Source organism: Salmo salar, chromosome ssa10 (assembly GCF_905237065.1).
Source record: "Salmo salar chromosome ssa10, Ssal_v3.1, whole genome shotgun sequence".
Classification (NCBI taxonomy): domain Eukaryota; kingdom Metazoa; phylum Chordata; class Actinopteri; order Salmoniformes; family Salmonidae; genus Salmo; species Salmo salar.
The window spans coordinates 31,574,599-31,587,840 of NC_059451.1; the positions used below are offsets into that span (position 1 = coordinate 31,574,599).

Genomic DNA, 13,242 nt, shown 5'->3' on the forward strand with positions numbered 1-13,242 from the left:
AACATTAAATCTCATAACAAATATGTTAATATAACCCCCCAGGAAGAATATGACCCCCCCCCCCAGCGAGAACTTACAAATTACCATATCTAAGTGTTCATAAAATGTTTTGGAATCAAATATACTAAGACGTTTGTGAAAATTCTATAGCAATATAGAATGGGAAAGCAGCTGTGCCTTTAATAAATAAATAAAACCTAATAAAAACATCTGTCTTGTCCAGGACCAGAGTCTACGCAGACCGGTGCATCATAGCCAATCAGAGCTACAGTAGGCCCATATGCAAATAAACCATTTGCCACACAGGCCTGCCATAATTCACTTTGAACTGGACTGTCTTTACAGGCAGTTACAACAGCATGATTATAGATCATTAGAACGCATTTGCCAAAAGCCACAAAATACACCTGAATTTCTGCAAATATGTAAATACCGCAGGAGTCCTCTTGGGAACTTCACAGTCCTATTGATCAAACCATGAAAAGGTAGGATCTCTCCCTCAGTTGCCTATGCACATAAACAACAACAAGATCAAAACTAATGCTAGCTAGAGCGAGATGAGGTAAAATCTAATGAGGGAACATTGGATAAACCCTCAAACATTTTCAGCTAGTTGGCCGTCAAAATTGCACTGATAAACGATGGGGAATAGTAGCCTCCTCGTTCTTCTGCAGCTTGCCTACCAATGCATGCTTGTCCCAACCCACTTTTTGACAACTGAATGGGAACTTGCCTTCCCACCCATTTGATCGATGACAAATACATTTGATATGCTAACTGTGGATAACAGTCGTTCAAGTTCAGCATAACTAGCTAGCAAAGTGATTCACATTTCTTGCTATGACACCTGCAGCTCTAGCTATAGCCACCGAAAAACGATATGAGGGGGAATAAGTCGGTCACGCACCCACTCCTCCAATGACATGACATCCTCCCAGAAGCTAGCTAGCTAACGTTAGGCTCTGTGTTTTTAGCTTGCTAAATAAATAGCTAGCTACATAAATAAATACGGTAGCCCAGTGGTGTCAAACTCAATCAGCGCACGGGCCATATTTTACAAAAAAAACATGCAACTGCAACCCAAACTGGTCATTGTTTTATTAGAAAAAAATGTATTGCATTTTAACATATTAATACAAAAGAAGAGAAATAATATTTGTCCAGCCTTTGCTGCTTTGCTTGCAGATGTGCATAATCAAAAAGTATTTCATAACTCCAAATAGCAAATTTACCTATAGGTTGTTGTAACATTTAAACTTAGTGTCAATATGTAACGACCCAACCAAATTCACATAGAAATGTGAGTTATAGATCTATCATTCTACTTGAAAGCAAGTCTAAAAGGCGGTAGATCGATTCTACAGTGGGGGAAAAAAGTATTTGATCCCCTGCTGATTTTGTACGTTTGCCCACTTACAAAGAAATGATCAGTCTATAATTTAATGGTAGGTTTATTTGAACAGTGAGAGACAGAATAACAACAACAAAATCCAGAAAACCGCATGTCAAAAATGTTATAAAATGATTACCATTTTAATGAGGGAAATAAGTATTTGACCCCTCTGCAAAACATGACTTAGTACTTGGTGGCAAAACCCTTGTTGGCAATCAGAGGTCAGACGTTTCTTGTAGTTGGCCACCAGGTTTGCAAACATCTCAGGAGGGATTTTGTCCCACACCTCTTTGAAGATCTTCTCCAAGTCATTAAGATTTCGAGGCTGACGTTTGGCAACTCGAACCTTCAGCTCCCTCCACAGATTTTCTATGGGATTAAGGTCTGGAGACTGGCTAGGCCACTCCAGGACCTTAATGTGCTTCTTCTTGAGCCACTCCTTTGTTGCCTTAGCCGTGTGTTTTGGGTCATTGTCATGCTGGAATACCCATCCACAACCCATTTTCAATGCCCTGGCTGAGGGAAGGATGTTCTCACCCAAGATTTGACGGTACATGGCCCCGTCCATCGTCCCTTTGATGCGGTGAAGTTGTCCTGTCCCCTTAGCAGAAAAACACCCCCAAAGCATAATGTTTCCACCTCCATGTTTGACGGTGGGGATGGTGTTCTTGGGGTCATAGGCAGCATTCCTCCTCCTCCAAACACGGCGAGTTGAGTTGATGCCAAAGAGCTCCATTTTGGTCTCATCTGACCATAACACTTTCACCAGTTGTCCTTTGAATCATTCAGATGTTCATTGGCAAACTTCAGACGGGCGTGTATATGTATTCTTGAGCAGGGGGACCTTGCGGGCGCTGCAGTATTTCAGTCCTTCACGGCTTAGTGTGTTACCAATTGTTTTCTTGGTGACTATGGTCCCAGCTACCTTGAGATCATTGACAAGATCCTCCCGTGTAGTTCTGGGCTGATTCCTCACCGTTCTCATGATCATTGCAACCCCACGAGGTGAGATCTTGCATGGAGCCCCAGGCCGAGGGATATTGACAGTTCTTTTGTGTTTCTTCCATTTGCGAATAATCGCACCAAATGTTGTCACCTTCTCACCAAGCTGCTTGGCGATGGTCTTGTAGCCCCTTCCAGCCTTGAGTAGGTCCACAATCTTGTCCCTGACATCCTTGGAGAGCTCTTTGGTCTTGGCCATGGTAGAGAGTTTGGAATCTGATTGATTGATTGCTTCTGTGGACAGGTTTCCTTTTTACAGGTAACAAGCTGCAGTTAGGAGCACTCCCTTTAAGAGTGTGCTCCTAATCTCAGCTCGTTACCTGTATAAAAGACACCTGGGAGCCAGAAATCTTTCTGATTGAGAGGGGGGTCAAATACTTATTTCCCTCATTAAAATGCAAACCAATTTATAACATTTTTTACATGCGTTTTTCTGGATATTTTTGTTGTTGTTCTGTCTCTCACTGTTCAAATAAACCTACCATTAAAATTATAAACTGATTCTTTCTTATCAGTAGGCCAATGTACAAAATCAGCAGGGGATCAACTACTTTTTTCCCCCACTGTATTTTTGGTTATAGAAAATATATTTAGATGGTTCAATGATTCTCTACACTATACTAGCTTAGTATAGTGCTATGGGCTATAAACGGGGTACACTAAAGCAGCGCAAATTAAGTTGAATTCATTGATGCGAGCACATTAGGCTGTAATTTTAGAAAGTAGATGAGTCAACTGTTGACTCATTTATACTCGCTTGTTTGTCCTATTCGGCCCGCGATCCGTGTTTTTGACACATGCGCTAGCCTATTAGCCACTTTATGAATGACTTGTGATTATTGCCCTTGCTAGTTTGATTGTATTAGTTACAGTCGTCCGTTTTTGTTCAAAATATTGATTCATTGAAACAGTGCATCTTGAATGGGTGGAGTCAGCAAACGATGTACCAGACCAGCTGTGATTTACAACCTGATACCAATATTTTTTGGACTACCAAGAAATGTATTGATGAATTATATTAACAACAATGCCTTACTGTACATCATGTAAGTTTGAGTAAAATCAAACCTATTTTGTAAACCTCTTATAAAGTTGGTTTTGAAGCATAAACTGGGAATATGGTATTTTTGACTGATTGTTTCATATCCGCAAAGTATTTATAACGTTGTCATTTCCGCTTTAAATGCGTGGTTTATCCCATGTCTGCAGTGGCCATACAATGGCCATGTACTATCTCCACCCGGCACAGCCAGAAAAGGACTGGCCACCCCTGAGAGCCTGATTCCTCTAGGTTTCTTCCTAGGTTCCTGTCTTTCTAGGGAGTTTTTCCTAGCCACCGTGCTTCTACATCTGCATTGCTTGCTGTTTGGGGTTTTAGACTGGTTTTCTGTACAGCATTTTATGACATCTGCTGATGTAAAAAGGGCTTTATAAATGCATTTTATTGGTACAGTATTTACTGTGATGGGGCCTCCACAGAAGTCAGAGCATTCATACTTCTTGCGCTACGGGGAGCTGTCATACGCGTCCAATAAATTGGTCTGCACCGCACCACTCGTAGTGATTCAGGGCTAATCTCTACAACCATCCAGCTAATCACAAGCAACTGGCTAGACGAAAAGACAAGACCTTACCTCTTCTGAGATGTTGGAGTCCCTTTCCCGGTGCTTAACATAGGAGCTCAGCCAAGATGGCATGAAGTAAAAACATTTACATTTACATTTAGTCATTTAGCAGACGCTCTTATCCAGAGCGACTTACAGTAGTGAATGCATACATTTCATACATTTTTTTTCTTCTCCATACTGGTCCCCCGTGGGAATCGAACCCACAACCCTGGCGTTGCAAACACCATGCTCTACCAACTGAGCCACACGGGACCATACTGTTTTCCCACCTGCTTCTCCATCCCATATCTCCCCATTGCCCCCCCCCCCCAGCAAAATTAGCCTACATTTAGGCTATTATTTATGTGTATTTCACATTGTCGAGGTAAAAATCAGAATATAATGCTTGTATTGGGATTGACATCCATACATGTTCATGTCATCAATCAACTGCATTACAGTTAAAAACTACTTTGACTACCACCACTGATTTCTGTATGCTAGCTATGCTACCAGCTTATACAAATGGGAGTCAGCATTTAGCAGTCAATTTTTCTAAACCTGAAAAGAGGCAAATTCTAAATGTTATGCAGTGAAAACAGCCAAAATTATCCAAATCAGAATTTAGTAATCATAATGTGGGCCTGTTACAATGCATCAATCATGACGAATTTGACAAATATCCTCTTTGTTAGATCAGATTTGATAAATGTTCTATCCCCACGGTCTACATTCCATTGACCTATTTACCACAACTATTCCCATTACCTCCCGATCTCTTTCCAGGAGTTCACTCATTTTCATGTCTATGAAATCCCTACATGAGGTATCATAAAGATGTTTTTTTATTTGTGAACTTGTTATGATATTCTTTTGTCAAAGTTCTCCATGTTTGTTGTCAAGGAAGTGAGTTTGGGTTATATAGGAAATACCGCCCCCACCTACCGTCAACCAATCATGTCAATGCGGAGCTATACGGAACCCCCTGCATTGTTACAAATTTAGGAGGTGCACGGCATCGTCGTACGGAGCTCATTTTGGCCTTCACAAGCCTCTGGACGCTCCGCAATTGCTTCACACCCTCCGGACTGCATTGCAGGATCAAACATAAATTGGCCTTTAGACACGGTGGAGCTGGCGCAAGATATGGGTTGGAAACTTACCTCAATGCAGGGATGGGATTAACCCAATATTGGACTAAAGGAGCCGAATGTTACTCCTTAGCCCATGTTCTGTTTGAAGGGGAAATGGCTCTGGAAGCCAAAACAGACAAATGCTCCATCTAAACGTGAATAGATTCTCAATTACGGTTGTAGAGACATAAATCCCTCTACGAAATACACACTTACTGTGCACTGTTTTAACACCGTTGCAGCCAACAGTATATTTCAGTGACAACAGGTTTGTGGCTTCCTTTTTGTTTCAAAGATGCAGATACAGTGCCTTCAGAAAGTATTCATACTCTTGACTTATTCCACATTTTCTTGTGTTACAGCCTGAATTCAAAATGTATTAATACATATTTTTTTCTCACCCATCTACACACTACCCCATAATGACAAAGTGAAAACAACATGTTTTTAGAAATGTTTGCTAATTTATTGAAAATGAAATACAGAAATATCTAATTTATGTAAGTATTCACAACCCTGAGTCAATACATGTTAGAATCACCTTTTGGCAGCGACTACAGATGTCAGTCTTTCTGGGTAAGTCTCTAAGAGCTTTGCACACCTGGATTGTACAACATTTTTCAAGCTCTGTCAAGTTGGTTGTTGATCATTGCTAGACAGCCATTTTAAAATCTTGTCATAGATTTTCAATTCGATTTAAGTCAAAACTGTAACTAGGCGACTTAGGAACATCCAATGTCATCTTGGTAAACAACTCCAGTGTATATTTGGCCTTGTGTTTTAGGTTATTGTCCTGCTCAAAGGTGAATTTCAGTGTCTGTTGGAAAGCAGACTGAACCAGATTTTCCTCTAGGATTTTGACTGTGCTTAGACCTAGCCCGTTTCCATTTATTCTTAAAATATACTCCCAGTCCTTGCCGATGAAAAGCATACCCATAAAATGATGCATCCACCACCATGCTTGAAACTATGAAGAGTGGTACTCAGTGACGTGTTCTGTTAGATTTGCCCCAAACATAACACTTTGTATTCAGGACAAAAAGTTAATTTCTTTGCCACATTTTCTACAGTTTTACTTTAGTGCCTTATTGCAAACAGAATTCGTAGGCCGTCATTGTAAATAAGAATTTGTTCTTAACTAACTTGCCTAGTTAAATAAATAAAACATTTTTATTCTCTACAGGCTTCCTTCTTTTGACTCTGTCATTTAGGTTACTATTGTGGAGTAACTACAATAATGTTGATCCATCCTCAGTTTAATGACTGTAATATGAGAAAACTAACTGTTTTAATGTCACCATTGGTCTTGTTGTGAAATCCCCGAGCGGTTTCCTTCCTCTCCGGCAACTGAGCTAGGAAAGACGTCTTTGTAGTGATTGGGTGTATTGATACATCATCCAAAGTGTAATTAGTAACTTCACCATGCTCAATTCAATGTCTGCTTTTTAAAATTTGTACCCACATACCAATACGTGTTCTTTTTTGCGAGGTGTTAGAAAACCTCCCTGATCTTTGTTGTTGAATCTGTGTTTGAAATTCACTGCTCGACTGAGGGACCTTACAAATAATTGTACAGTATGTGTGGGGTACAGAGATGAGGTAGTCGTTCAAAAATAATGTTCAACACTATTATTGCACACACAGTGAGTCCATGCAACTTATTATGTGACTTGTTAAGCAATTGTTTTCCATCTGAACTTATTTAGGCATGTTACAACAAAGGGGTTGAATCGTTGACTCGACATTTCAGCTTTTCATTTTTTATTAATTTGTAAATATTTTCTTAAACAACTCCACTTTGATATTATTGGGTGTAGGCCAGTGACCAAATATCTCAATTGAATTAATTTTAAATTCAGGCTGTAACACAACAAAATGTGGAAAAGGTCAAGGGGTGTGAACACTTTCTGAAGGCATTGTAGCTAATTGGCACAGGTAGTCCACTCTGTCTGTTTTCCGTAAACAAGCGCTGTAACATGGAAATATGGCCGTGTGGAAATACTAACCCTATACAAGTGTGTAGAGATTGAACCTTTTTAGTTTTTAGAAAATTATTTGTCACTAATATGAAAGGTAAAGTCCTTATGCTTCCAAAACCGTACCGCAAGTGATGCTTGGCAATGTTCAGACCGAGCGTCGGGGTTCTTAACAAAACTCCCCCGTACAGAAGACGCATTCATCCATTGACTCATATGTGTAATGTAATGGATCTGAGAGTCATGATCAAGGGCTAGGATGGGACATGCCACTGTACTCCAAATTGTACCTTTATCCACACTGCTCCATCAAGAAGATTGAAATACTGCTGGTTTTCCTGGAAAACGGACCATTTCATCCTCATTCTAGCTAGCACTGGCTACTGCAGCCATTTTGGAATTCGATTCTCACGATTCTATATGTATTGCTTTTTGATACTATGATTTTATTGCAATTCGATGTTCCAAACATATTGCTGCTGCAGAGGGACAAGGGAGGGCACTGATTTGAAATGAGTTTTGAGCAGTCATGGAAATGAGTGCTCTAAACAAATTGTCTCCCTATTTAAAAAGAAGTTGGAGAACAAGCTATGAAGGAAAAATACTGGAATTTTGGTACAGGTACAGCAAACCTAGTGAAAAAATGATATTGCAATATTGTCAAAACGATACAATATATCATGAAAAATAATATCCCGATATGCAACTGTATCAACTTTCCCTCCATCACTAGTGACATATCCCATCCCTGCATTGAGGTACGTTTTCCGACCCATATCTCGCGCCGGCTCCACGGTGTCTTAATGTAACCATAATTCCGTTCCGACCCCAGTGCAGCTCAATGTAAACAAGCATAACCGTAGGGTCGGTATCTTCTGGAAAAGCACCAGCATAGCTGCAGTCTTAGCCAGCTAGCGTCAAGTGTTTCCAGCTAGCCATTTTCTGAACATTATCGTTACAATACCTGCAAAGACAACTAGCTATCTATGTAAGCGCTGTACAATAAGCAGCTATCTAGTTAAAATACATGCTGATTCGATACATCAGCATGCATTTATGAATCTCAATGGATCGCTAGAGTTTTGCATCTAGTGCATTGATTCAGTATCATATACAATCTCACTGTTTCATCAATTATGACTTCACATTTGATTGGTTGTTTGACACAATTGTCGTGTGACGACCTCCGCTGGAGGACAGCTGTCAATCATGTACAGAATAGAGGGAGGGGGGTGGGTGCTTCAACAGTAAGTCAACAGTTGTCTGTTTTCATTCAGTAAATGTCATGCATAGAGAATGCACACCTGGAGATGCAGTTTTGCAAATCATTTTATTTCCAAACTGGACAGGTGAAGGTGAATGGTATTGGCTCTCACTAATCCAGTTCTCTCAGATAAGTGCTAATGAAGGAGTTAATGGCTCAGTAGACTATTGAAAGGAAGGAGAGGAGATGAAGCCACTGTAGTACAGATGAATCTAGGGGAGGATTGTTGAAGGACGAGGTGGAGAGGAAGCCTAATGTGTAGCGGCCACCAGGTGTGTATCTCTCTAGGGTTCGGGTGGGTACGTCTCTGTTCTCTACACACAGTAGATCATGTCAGATGTCTTTATCGCTGTGGGAAACGGTGTGTAGGGAAACGGTGTGTAGGGAAACGTTGCTCACCAGGGTGTGTCTGGTGTTGTTGATTTAGTGGGATGTTGAGGTGCTGAAGAAAAGCGGTCCCTAAGAAGAAACATGACACCGGGGATGCATTTTGCAGGGCACAGCATTGCAAAATGTTTTTAAATGTACCCCATTTTCCAGGAACAGTGCACTGTGACATTAAAGCAGCCTTGTTCTGTTTTTAAATTAAACGTGTCCGTCCAGGTTAGAAAAATATTTCGCATTCAGACCATTGTACCAGACACCCTCCCTCTATCTCATTCTTTCTCCTCCATCCTCCTCTCCAGCTTGTGTCTCTGCTGTTTGTGCCTTAGGATACATGTCACAGGTCTGTGGCCCTACGTTCCCATCCTAATTATAGCTCTACACACACAGCCCTGCAGTCTCATATGCCAGACATACTAGGGGCTCAGTTACTTAGCTGCCCTGTGCAACACACACACACACAAAAGCACACACACCGGAAAGACACAGACACCACACCCTGTCCCCCTGAGAGAATCCCAGAGCTCCAGTCCTCCCCTTCTCCTCATGCAGGAAAACAACACTAGTCCTGTTATTATTACTGTGTTAATAGGCCTAATGCTGACAGGAAACAGTGCTGTCTATTGGATCAGCAGCAGCTAGTTACTACCTGGGGCTGTTTTTCTATCTATTAACCCAGATTAGTTTATTTCTAGACTAAAACATCTTTCTATGGAGATTATCCTATAAACATGCTTAGTGATCCTGGAGTTGACTCCAGTCTGGGAAACTGGCCACTTGTTAATCCACAGTTATTCTGGAAGCGGTAGGTCAACAATTGTCTATACTGTCTTAACCTCAGAGGTATCTGATTGGACTGTGCTGTTCGGAGGTTTCTGATTGGTAGGTGCTTTCCAACCATGGAATGTTTGATTGTTGACCTTTGCGTCTTAGAGAAAGGCTCATCTCCATGACTCCCTCCATCCAGACTTTAACGCTCCACTTCTTTCAATGAAGGAGGAGTGCTGAAACCTGATGCTTCTCTCTCTCTCCTCCTTCCATCCATCATATATTGGTATGCATTACTGAATGGATAGAACACACACACACCCTCTCCATCATTCTGTTGACACTGTCATAAAGCATCATAAGTACAGTAGAACTATAAAGTGTTTCTGTTTCAGAGGAATAATGATGAGAATGGGAACTGTTCTGGGAGCAGTATGGAGTTCCCCACCACTAACCTGTATGAACTGGAGAGCAGAGTGTTCACTGACCACTGGTCCATCCCCTACAAGAGAGAGGAGTCACTGGGCAAATGTCTGGTCGCAGCCACCTGCCTAGCCAAACACGGTAAGAGAGAGTGAGTGTGTGGGTTTTGGGTCATGTTGTCCCTGTTGAATGCTTTTCACACATTATTATTTTGCACCCAGTTGTCAAACAATAACTACAGTCTGTCTCGCTTTCTCCTCCGCTCACTTTCTGTCTCTCACACGCTCTCTCTCAGGGCTGGCAGATGCAGATGAGAACTGTAAGCGGTTTATGGACCGGTGTATGCACGAGGCCTTTAAGAAGGTGAGTCGTGTGTGTGTATGCATGCATGAACCTTTAAGAAGAAGAGGAGGTGTGTGTGTGTGTGTGTGTGTGTGTGTGTGTATGTATATAAACATAACACTTATGAGTGAGCGCTGTATAACCTGTTTATAACACCAGTTTCAAGAAGAAAAAAAATATTTTAACAGGACTGTTTGGTATAATTTTGCCACTTTCACTGACTCTCCTTCCTGCTGCCCTCGCTCTCCCCCTCGTAGCTCCTTACCAGTAGTGCGGTCCATAAGTGGGGGACAGAGATCCATGAGGGGATCTATAACATGTTGATGTTACTGGTGGAGCTGGTGGCTGAGAGGGTCAAACAGGAACCCATACCTGTTGGGCTGATGGGAGTACTGGCTATGGTGGGTATACAAACACCTGTTACATATAGTACACATATGCTACTCCATCACATCACACCTCCCTTACAAAGGAGAACCTCTGTCTCTGTCTCTCTCTGTGTGTAGGCCTTTAACCCAGACAATGAGTACCACTTTAAGAACCGTATGAAGGCGTGTCAGAGGAACTGGAGCGAGGTGTTTGGAGAGGAAGCCATGTTCGCTGTTTCGCCTAGCAACAACTACCAGAAGGTGAGGTCACATGGTTGTTGCTCTAGGACAAACAAAATGACTGACTGATCACCTATGGATGTGTGCTTTTGTTTCTACAGGAGCCTCATGGCTGGCTGGTAGACTTGGTCAATCTGGTAAGCCCCACCTACCTACCTACACAAACACACACACACACACACACACACACACGCATATCGGTTATGGTTCAGTGTTGTTGCTGTATTTAGTCATGTGACTGTGTGTTTCTCTCTTCATGTCCTTTTTTTTTTGCTCTCTCTCTAGTTTGGAGAGATGGGAGGGTTCACTGCTATCCAGGCTAAACTCAATACAGAGGAGATAGAGATCGGGGTAAGGACACACACACACACACACACACACACACACACAGTCCTGAAGCCTCGCTCAGATAAATGCTCCGTTGTGTGGCTACTCTTAGGCCTCCTTGTGTGAATCGCTCCTTTTCAGGATCCTAACCGGAACCACACACACATTTGATCCCTCTCACAGCCCAGACCATCTCCACCATTAGCATGTTAATCTCTCTCTGGCACCGGAGAATGCAGCTGCCCAAGCCCCCCACCCCCTCACCCGTGGGAGACCACCACTCTGGTTTTTGAGAGTATGTGTGTATGTAACTGTGTGTGTCTCTGCAGTGTGTGTCTGCTCTGGTCCAGCCTCTAGCTGTGTGTGCAGAATACCTCAACTCCAGCCTTGTGCAGGTAACACCTTTTCCTCCAACATGAGTCAAACGTTACATCCTCAGCATTGTTGATTAGTTAATGAGGCTAATAATGACGTGTGTGTTTGCAGCCCATGTTGGATCCTGTTATCCATAAGATGATCACCTACGTTCAGAACCTTGAGGAGAAAGATCTCAAAGACAAGGTACCACAATGCCCTGTTCTACATACCCTGGAAAGCTCCCGGGAACTTTAGAAATATGTGTCCAAAATTGTTCATTATGAGCTTCCATGTCTGAAGCAACTCTTTGTTTCCCAGTCAGACTGTTCAGAGTTTCCTATGAACGCAGCGTAAGGTGATGCCTCATCATTTATATTCCCCTCACCTCCTGTAGAGGCTGGTGAGCATCCCAGAGCTGCTGTCGGCCATCAAGCTGCTGTGTATGAGGTTCCAGACCGCCCTGGTCACTGTGGTGGACGACCTGCGCCTGGACACTCTGCTACGCATGTTGAAGACTCCTCACTTTTCCACCAAAATGAACTCCCTCAAAGAGGTGAGAGGTCAGGGGTTGCAATGTCAAGAGTTAGAGGTCAAACCGCTCTCCTTATTATTATGCTACTGTCCATGTGGACGTTTCTTGTTATATAAACTTTATAAAATGTGTTTGTGTGTCTAGGTGACTAAGCTGATTGAGGAGAGTACTGTGTCTAAGACGGTGAAGAATGCCATTGACACAGACAGACTGCTGGACTGGCTGGTGGAAAACTCTGTCCTCTCAATAGCACTGGAGGGTAAAGACAATCTTAATGTTAACAATGGAACAACATATTATTACTGTTAATGTTATTCTATTATCTTGACTAGTGATTCCAGGTAACCTAGACCAGTAATATAACTGTGGAGTGTGTATTCCAGGTAACATAGACCAGTAATATAACTGTGGAGTGTGTATTCCAGGTAACATAGACCAGTAATATAACTGTGGAGTGTGTATTCCAGGTAACATAGACCAGTAATATAACTGTGGAGTGTGTATTCCAGGTAACATAGACCAGGCCCAGTATTGTGATCGAATAAAAGGTATCATTGAGTTGCTGGGCAGTAAACTGTCTCTGGACGAGCTCTCCAAGATCTGGATGATACAGGCAGGACAGTCGTCCACTGTGATTGAGAACATCCACACCATCATGGCTGCGGCTGCCGTCAAGTTCAACTTCGAGCAGCTCAGCCACCTGTTTGTCCTTATACAGAAGGTCTGTATGTGTGCTTAGGAACGTTTCTGTGGGACAGTAAATTGTGTGTGTTTGTATGTGTTAGTAATGATTGGGTGTAACGTGTGTGTGTGTGTTCCAGAGCTGGGAGGTAGAGAGTGACCGTGTGAGGCAGAAGCTGCTCAGTCTGATCGGGAGGATTGGTAGAGAGGCCCGCTCTGAGGCCACCACAGGGAAGGTGCTGGAGGTGCTGTGGGAGCTAGCCCACCTGCCAACCCTGCCCACCTCCCTGGTACAGCAGGCGTCTGAGGAACACCTGGCCATCCTCACTGACGCATACGCTGTGAAGGAGACTGTCAAACGCTGCTACATCATCAAATGTATAGAGGACATCAAGAAGGTGAGAAACACACTGTTTCTCTCAAGGTTGAAGCGCTATGTCACTCA

The 13,242-nt window shown here is 42.5% G+C and overlaps 1 protein-coding gene across 4 annotated transcripts in view; it reads left to right on the top strand.

Moving 5' to 3' along the window:
• Positions 1-13,242, top strand: part of LOC106560231 (ubiquitin carboxyl-terminal hydrolase 24) — a 37,365-nt gene that overhangs the window by 1,528 nt on the left and 22,595 nt on the right. For all 4 annotated transcript variants that reach the window (XM_014122872.2, XM_014122873.2, XM_014122874.2 and 1 more), the window contains exons 2-13: positions 9,923-10,091; positions 10,246-10,313; positions 10,550-10,693; positions 10,799-10,921; positions 11,002-11,037; positions 11,186-11,251; positions 11,557-11,622; positions 11,714-11,788; positions 11,979-12,137; positions 12,261-12,375; positions 12,626-12,837; positions 12,938-13,195. In XM_014122872.2, coding sequence (XP_013978347.2) covers positions 9,923-10,091; positions 10,246-10,313; positions 10,550-10,693; positions 10,799-10,921; positions 11,002-11,037; positions 11,186-11,251; positions 11,557-11,622; positions 11,714-11,788; positions 11,979-12,137; positions 12,261-12,375; positions 12,626-12,837; positions 12,938-13,195 — 1,491 coding nt within the window. The remainder of the gene's footprint in view (positions 1-9,922; positions 10,092-10,245; positions 10,314-10,549; positions 10,694-10,798; positions 10,922-11,001; positions 11,038-11,185; positions 11,252-11,556; positions 11,623-11,713; positions 11,789-11,978; positions 12,138-12,260; positions 12,376-12,625; positions 12,838-12,937; positions 13,196-13,242) is intronic.